The following is an 8,226-nucleotide window of genomic DNA, read 5'->3' as shown; positions in this document are numbered from 1 at the left end:
ATATGTACACTTTGTTGGTTTGCTTCTTTTTTTGGAAAATAATACATGTAATGGCAAATGATAAGTGTCAGGAATCTTGTTTAGAAAGGCTTTAAAGCTTCCAGGTTAATAAGGTCAAATAGATCATTATATAGAGCTTCATTAACTGATGCAAATGAAATAAAAAGTTACATGTAAAACTTTATCCTAGTCTAGAGAACATTTGTTGGAAAAGTTTTATTCTGTCACTCTGTTGTGGATTACAATAATAATATTATAGTGCTGTTGATCTTGTGAGCATACATCACAAGAATGCAGTTGAACATATGCCTTGTATAATGGCCATATATGGCGCTGTAGTAGTTTCCATGTTCACTTGTGAAGATTGTTATGGTAAATTTATTTCACAATAACCAAGATTTAGCAATAAAAGGTTATTACACTTATGATTTTTCTTGTTGGTTATGGTTTAACAATGGCCCATCCTTCGAATGTAAGTGCTATGAGTATATCCACCACAAGTCAGTTTCTAGGTACGTATAGATTTTGTATTGTAAGCAAGCTGTAATCAAACTCTCAGGAACACATGATTCTAGGTTATTTGAATGAACCATTGTAGGTCATTGCCAGAAATGTCAGGGCAACCCAAAGGAAAATTAAAGTACACACTTCAGGTTTTTCCCTATTTTGCAGCTTGCTTGGAAAACAAAATCAAATCTTGGCCCTTCAATTTATCCTGGTTATGGATCTCCCAAGACCTTGTGCAATTTTAATTGGTAAGATCCTGACAATATCTCAGAAAACATTTGAGAAGATCTTGGTAAGAATCTTATGAAATCTTGTAAGATCTTGGTAAGAATCTTACGAAATCTTGTAAGATCTTGGTAAGAATCTTATGTAATCTTGAGAGATCTTGGTGAGAATCTTATGAAATCTTGTAAGATCTTGGTAAGAATCTTATAAAATCTTGTAAGATCTAAATAAGAATCTTTTCAGATCTTGTTAGAATCTTATATGATCTTATAAGATCTTGTATCTTGTGACAACAATTTACAAGATCTTGTAAGATTCTGAATAAGAATCTTGATAAGAAAAAAAATAAGATCTTAATAAGATTTCCACCTGAGTCCACATATTATGGGGAAGGAAGGGTGAACTTGTCAAACGATGCAAGAAAAAAGAATAAGTTCCTGTGTCAGGCTGGGCCTTGAGTACAAGATATTTGGTTCCCATTCCTGGTCTGCAAAGTCTTGCAGGTCACAATGATGTTTATCAAGAATGCGTTTGCATGTTTAACATTTACTTTCACGTTGAAGAAAGTGTTGCTTAGAAAACGCATGTGCTTTGCCAATTGAGACAAGAACCAGGTGAGGATGTGGATTTGTTTGACAAGCAGGAGTATTCCGCAGTCATTCCCTGTAAAAAAGCTGGATTTCTCAAACCTTATATTGAACCACTCGGCTAAAGGCAGTTTATTGAGGATGGGGAACATAGCAAGAACTCAAGAAAATCCATTGGAAGGTAGGGAAGGACTATAAATGGCTTATACAAAAGTAGAACCGACTTCTACTTTTTAGAACTGTTGCAGCAATAAAAGAAATTGCGAGACATGCTCATTTAAGGGCATGTTATGATTACACTAGGCAAGTTGTCAAACAACTTGTGTCACAACAAAATTGCAAGACAAGTTGCACGAAAAATTGCCTAGCATAACAGCGCCTGTAGTCACCAGGTAAACAAGTGCAACCAGTTATCAAAATTTACTGAAAATTTGTCACAGCAACGCCGTTCAGCGACCACGAATTTTACTTGCGGTTTGTGCGCGTATAATATTTTTTATTTTGGAGCGGTTTTCTTGGCGAGAGTGATTGGTTAGAGTAATTCCTTTACTTTTGATCTGGAAAGTAGACCTTGTATGACCCAAACTAACCATATCACTCTAACCAATGACAGCAGCTGCAGACAGTGTTATTTGCAATCTTCATTATCAGAGAATAAAATATAGAGAAATACTTGTATTGCTATATTTCTAAGCTGGTTGGGTGGAGGCGCACCCAATTGGTCGTTTTGGTGGAATATCTGTTTGGAAAGACACTGCGCACCCCACATATTCAGATTAAATTGTGAAGAAAAACTGGTGTTTTCCTTAGCGAAAGTTAAGTCATCTCAGTAATCCAGGAAACAAAATATCAAACATTTTGCTCCGAAGTTCTTGTTTGATGACCCTGCTTGTAAATTTTTTGAAATGACCCTGCTTGTAATCAAACTCAAAATATTTGACTGCAGCTCCGAACTCAAATGAACAAAAACTCTCATAACATGGACAGCTGGCATCAACATTAATTTTAATTATAATATTAAGGAAATAGCTCAGTTTTAATTGAAATACTACTTGTACACAGGTTTAGAGAGCAATTTAAGAGAGTTGTTATTTACAGACCAGTAGGTCTGCTTGCAGTTGCTCTCTCCCATCACAGTGCGGAAACGTGCCTTTTTCCAGGTAAGAAAACAGTGTTTTGGTACTTTGTATTACTGATATGCTTTTTATGTCAAAGAAAGAGCCAAAATCCAAGGAAAGTTTCATAGGATGAATGAAAAAACGCAGAATTGACCTCACTTAGAAATTGCGAAAGGCACATTGAATAAGGATGATCCCCAAAATAGATGTGAATGTAACAGAGTGCTTTTTTGAGCTGAATGAATAAATGAATTTATTTCACGTTGAATTTAAGATAGTAAATAATATTTTACTTCCTACGAGGATGGATAAAAAAGTAAACTGTTAAATTGACAAACACTACATTCTTGTGTTTGCTTATGGTAAACAAACTCCACAAATAACCTGTGATGATCTTCAAGAGATTTATATGTTCTCGTTTTCAGCTATGGAGTTAAGTATGAGTTAGTTATAGCAGACCAGAACTCTCTGGGAAAGCTGGCCGAAGCTACAGGTATGGTAATCACTTTGTGTCCCTAGTCACGCCAGTCATGTTGACTATCTGTATTCCCCGGGTACAGCTCGTTCATGTAGTGAATAAAAATATTCAAACCCGATCGAATATTCATGATCCCTTGTGATGACGTAATTAACATTATATAAGACTGGGTTGATATGTGCAAGGGTGTCAGTTCGTAAAACCATCAGCTTGAGGAAAGTCACCATGTCTCAAAGTAGGACCAGCGCCTCCTGAGACCTTAACCCCGCGGCTTGTCTGACGTCAGTCAAGTTACAAATGTTTTGCAGAACCCGGAGAACCCCAGTGTTTCAGCAGAACCTGCAAATATACTTTCATCACCATTCATTAAGTAACTAAAGGTTTCCTGGGTCTCTCTCTTTGCCTCCTCCATTGATTTCGCATATTGCTCCAGTACAGTTGCCATATAACCAAAACCATCATCTTTATAAACCACAAAAATGATATTATATCAGACAATATGCAATAGACATGTATCTAGTGTAGTAGGTTTTGTTTAAGTTTTAAGTCCTGCAATGGAAGGATTTCCTGGTAGTGAGGGCTAGGATTTGTAAGTTTGTCCAAGATGCCACAAATAATGCAAATGCCTTGTTGTTGTGAAGATTTTGTGGGGGAAATTAATCTTAAAGATATGATAGGCTCTGTGCATCTCGCACAGTTGCCTCATGTCTTATACATGTACCCATCATTCCCACAAAGATCAAATAAAAGGTCCGGAAATATGTAGCTAATTGACTATGCAAAAAACAGAAAGCAACTATAACGGAACCTATAACTGCAGCTTTACCAAAGCTATGATTCTAGGTCTCAGTAAGGTCAGTGCAGGTGAATGCATGTGCCCTCCTATAGAGGTGTAACAACAGGTGCACTGTTAGAAAAATACCAAACTGCCATTTAAGTCCTGATTTACAACCTTTTTTATTTAGATGGTAAACATTAGGTTACACACCTTGAATTAGGAAGCTAAACCCACATAATTTTAGCGAATGACCAACTTAAATGTGTAGCTGTGCATGAGGGCCAAACATTCATTTTCATCACAGCAGTACAAGTTTCTACAATCAAACATGCCAAAGACACATACTTACCAAGAACCAATACTATTTCACATTTTCTAGGCATCTGCTTTGAAATGTTTAAGGCCATTTTTCATAAAAGTAGTAGTCTAGTAGCATGCACCCCTATGATATATTTTTCTAACTTACATTTTTGTAATCCTCAAGATGTCTAGTAAACGAATTTGTATGTTCCCATCTCGAAATATTGTCGTAAGGCCTCGTTTTCGCGGCCTTCTTGGCGGCCATCTTGGATTTATAATTTACAGTTAAAATGTAATGCCATTTCGATATTAAATAAAGTGATGTAAAGTCATAATTGTTGTAGTTTGATCTACAGTCGAGTCGGGCCCAAATTTCCTAAGGGAGCTATGTTCACTCCACCCACTATAAACAGTGAAGTTTATTCAAAGTGCATCCAAGAGTATCATGTCTGGTCACTTTCACGGGTAGTGGGGAGCAGTGGAGAGAAACAACTTTTCCCAGGGTTTGGTGGCTTCATCTCAGCTACTGGCGTCAAGCCCACCTGGAAGTCAACCATTGACTATTTCACTCCCTTCAACCAGCCCTTTACAGAGTTCTCAATGATTAAGGAGCTGGTGAAGCGGTCAGGGGAAGCCACCATGGAGGTCAGTCAGGCTTATGTGCTGAACACCTTCGAGCTTGGTGCCTGCATGAAGGCCCTTCCCCTGATATGGAAATTTCCAGATGAGTACAAGAAGCATATTGTCATTCCAGGGCCATTCCCCACAGGAATTAATTATATGGGCATGGTGACAGGTAACAAATGCAAAGGGTCAGGCTACTCTGAGATATTAATTGAGGCTGAGCTTGTCACCACTGGTTGCTTAAGTAGTGTGTTGAAGGGAAAGGCATACACTAAAGCCCTGTTCTGCCTTAAAACAGTCAGTGAGGCCATGCAACGGTTATTATTTGAGAGATTTGCTGAGGAGGAGAATGTCGAGATCTACAACCCTTTGGCACTGCTTAATCTAGTACAGACCTGTAATTGACAAAACCTCGACCTCGCATTACAGGACCCCTCTTTGCTCACCATCCTGGAGAGGTACAGGTCCTATCAAAACCAGGTGCGCAACGGTCACCTTGGAAAGACAGCCACATTCTGGCTGAGTGTGATAGAACATACACGTCTGATACTTATGTTGCAGTATTCTGTGAAGACCAACAACTTGCCCCTTTTCCACAAGTGTAACGGGGATATTGCTGACCTGTTCTTTGCATATGATGGGCCAAACTACTCAAGGTAATTTACATCTCAGATTGAAACTACTAACTAAGTTGCATTGATTTTATTATCTGTGTATTTTCGGTAAAATAGTAACACACTTTCTTTTCTATGGCCCTCCGCAGGTACCTGGTGTGGCTGGAGAAGTTCTTGACGAATATTGACAAATCTCATCCTGGAGCCAAGGAGCTGCTTATAAAGGGTGGCATCGCAGTAGCGCGATCTATGATACCTGGTGCACTCAGCGCAGTTCACAAGACGACGGAGGAAACATTCATGAAGTTCTCCAAGTCTCCAGGTAGTGAACTACTATGCAAACTACATTGGAGTTTAGATTGACCCGAACAAGGCAATCTTACTGAAATAGTATTCTATCCCTCCAGGGTGCAATGTAATTACTATACTAGTACTGGTCCTCCAAAACCTAGGACAGTTAACTGTAAGGCGTTTATTATAGAGGGGCCTTATTATTAAAATATCCTGTCATTACTATAAGCTTTGATTTTATTGTGTTTATGTTATAATTACAGATGGATTCGTAGGGCTCTTTTCCATGTTTGGTGCTTACCAGCGGTGGTGCCGTACAACCTTAACTCGAGCTCAGTATTTTGAGAAGTTGCTTGAGATGTGTGGCCTAATCAATGGTCCGGACTACCCAAAGGCCGGCAAACACTGCGAGCTAGAGAGAGCTGAGATAAAGAAGTCAGAGGATGCATTTCAGCGTACCATCTCTGCTATACGCAACTTCACCAATCTCTTCTCCTTAGTTGACAAGGACCACCTCTACAGCCTGGCGTCTGGTGCTCCTTTTTCTCCAGAGGTGGAGTTGGATGTCCTTTGTGCTGAAGCAGCTGGTAAAGAGGCCAAGGAATTGTTTATCAGAGATCGCTATGTGAATGGCTCCACTGAGACGCTGTTCTTTGAACCAATCACTACGCAGAAACTGAAAACTATGGAGGATTCTAACAAGACAGTCAAGCTCACTGCCTCACAGGGAAAGGTATGTGACCCTACCTTGCTACTATAACTAACTGTTGTGTGATTTAAAAACTTACTTATGGGGTAAAACATTGTTCCCTTAACTTTTCAGGTTATCCAGTACCGTAAGCAACGTGACCTTGCTTTCATGCTACTCATCAAGTCTCAGCACGTTGATGAACCCATTGACCTTGAGGAGCTGATGTGGTATTCACTTTCTCCTGTCCCTAACGGCCTTGGCACAGCTGATGGTTTCTTCAATAAGACAAACAAGGCTGCGATGCTTCATTATTTGATGGAAGATGCCCCTGAGGAAGTGCCTTACCCAACTGATGGCCTTTACATCCAGGATGGCAACGCGCTTTTCCACGCCCTAGAGAACCTCCCACGACATTTGGTGCGATATGCCTCCAGGTTCTAGATCAGATGGTGGCTAAGAAGAATTTTGTCTTCTCAACTGATTCATACCATGCTGACTCCAACAAGGCCCAGGAGAGACTTCGTCGTGGCTTCTCCCAGTGGTATATCATAGAGGGACAGGCAACAAGGAAGCCTGTTGACTTCAAGCTATTCCTTTCAAATGAGGAGAATAAGCTACACCTCTGTCAATTGCTACTACAGGTCTGGGGGAGCAAAGGGGCAGCCTCTCGGATTGAGAAATGTGGGACAGCCGTGGCAGTGGTGGAAGGCAAGGCGTACCTGCTGAACAGATCAGATGGCGATGCGAGTATATTAAAATTCATAGGCTGTGAACTGTGCTTCCCAAAATGCGTTTTACTACAAGTTTTAATCATAACTGACAAAATGACGAATTTCAGGTGATGGTATCAGAGATCGATGAGCTTGTGTCAAACCAGGAGGAGACGGACACACGAGTAGTGCTGTACCTAAATTATGCCGCTAAGCTTGGGTACAAGTCAGCTGTGGTGAGGACACCCGACACTGACGTATTCTTTATCCTCCTACACTATGCTCACTCCATCCCACTCGCCATCTACCTGGATACTCGATCTGGAAAGCATCGTCAAATTGTGAACGTCAGTGAGCTATCAGAATTTAAGGGAGCTGACTACTGTACTACGATGCTTGGTCTGTACGTATTCACCAGGGAAGATGTAACAAGTGCTTTCAAGAGCAAGGGTAAGGTGGGACCCCTGAAAAAGCTGCAAAACCATCCTCGGTACCATGCCACATTTAGGTGAGCATGTCTCTTTTGTATGGCAGTTTTAGTATTTAGGTGCTATATCAGTATATTAGTTCTTAAATAACAGGATTTCCTAATGTTATCAGTGTTTTTCTTGTTGTTTCTTTTAGAAAACTCATTGACGAGTGGTCCGTAGATCAGGAAGTTATGGATGAACTCGAGGCATTCACATGTCTGATATATGGTCACGCCCGGTTAATGTTGTTCCAATAATGCTAAAGAAGATGGTTGGGGAGAACGAGGAACTGACAACCAAATCTAAAGTGGATCTCTCCCGGCTTCCACCTTGCAGAGACAGCCTTGTCCCACACATTGGGAGAGTGAACTACTGCCTTGCCAACTACAAACAAGCTCATCAGGCGATCTTCTGGCGTCCAAAGCCCTACGATCCTGGCCAGGGCTGGGAGAAGACCGAGGAAGGTATCTTAGAGCCTGTGTGGTCATGCGGTCCTGTACTTCCCCCTTCCCTCGTCGACTTGCTAGAGAAGGCTGCTGAGGAGGCGGTAAAGGTTGGAGAACAGGAAGAGGGACAGGAGGTTAATTATGAACAGATTCTTAGTGATGATGAGTAGATACATTTAAACAGTAGCAAAATTAATCATTCCTGTGCTGCTTGGTCTGTTGCTAGGGAAATATTAGTATAATAGTTTTGTTTCTATTAAGTGATTGTGACTTAAGGAAATGTTTTTTGTTTTTGCTCAGATTCCTAGCTGGAATTCACGAGAATCCTTTAACTGGGCATTGTAAGGATTGAATCTTGAAAAATTAAATAAAGCGACGTCGCATTTT

At 40.4% G+C, this 8,226-nt stretch overlaps 1 protein-coding gene and 1 pseudogene across 1 annotated transcript; both read left to right on the top strand.

Annotated features, from left to right (window-relative positions):
• The first annotated feature begins 369 nt into the window (after positions 1-369).
• On the top strand, positions 370-8,009 carry LOC146488651 (uncharacterized). The gene is made up of 2 exons (XM_085116082.1): positions 370-512; positions 7,637-8,009. Exons 1-2 carry the CDS (start codon positions 370-372, stop codon positions 8,007-8,009), a joined length of 516 nt encoding a protein of 171 aa, XP_084972208.1.
• On the top strand, positions 3,692-7,767 carry LOC146488652 (uncharacterized; annotated as a pseudogene).
• Positions 8,010-8,226: the final 217 nt, after the last annotated feature.

This window comes from Pavona decussata, unplaced genomic scaffold, assembly GCF_977016875.1.
Source record: "Pavona decussata unplaced genomic scaffold, jaPavDecu1.1 SCAFFOLD_9, whole genome shotgun sequence".
In the NCBI taxonomy this organism is placed as follows: Eukaryota; Metazoa; Cnidaria; class Anthozoa; order Scleractinia; family Agariciidae; genus Pavona; species Pavona decussata.
This window is presented reverse-complemented; position numbering and strand designations above follow the sequence as displayed.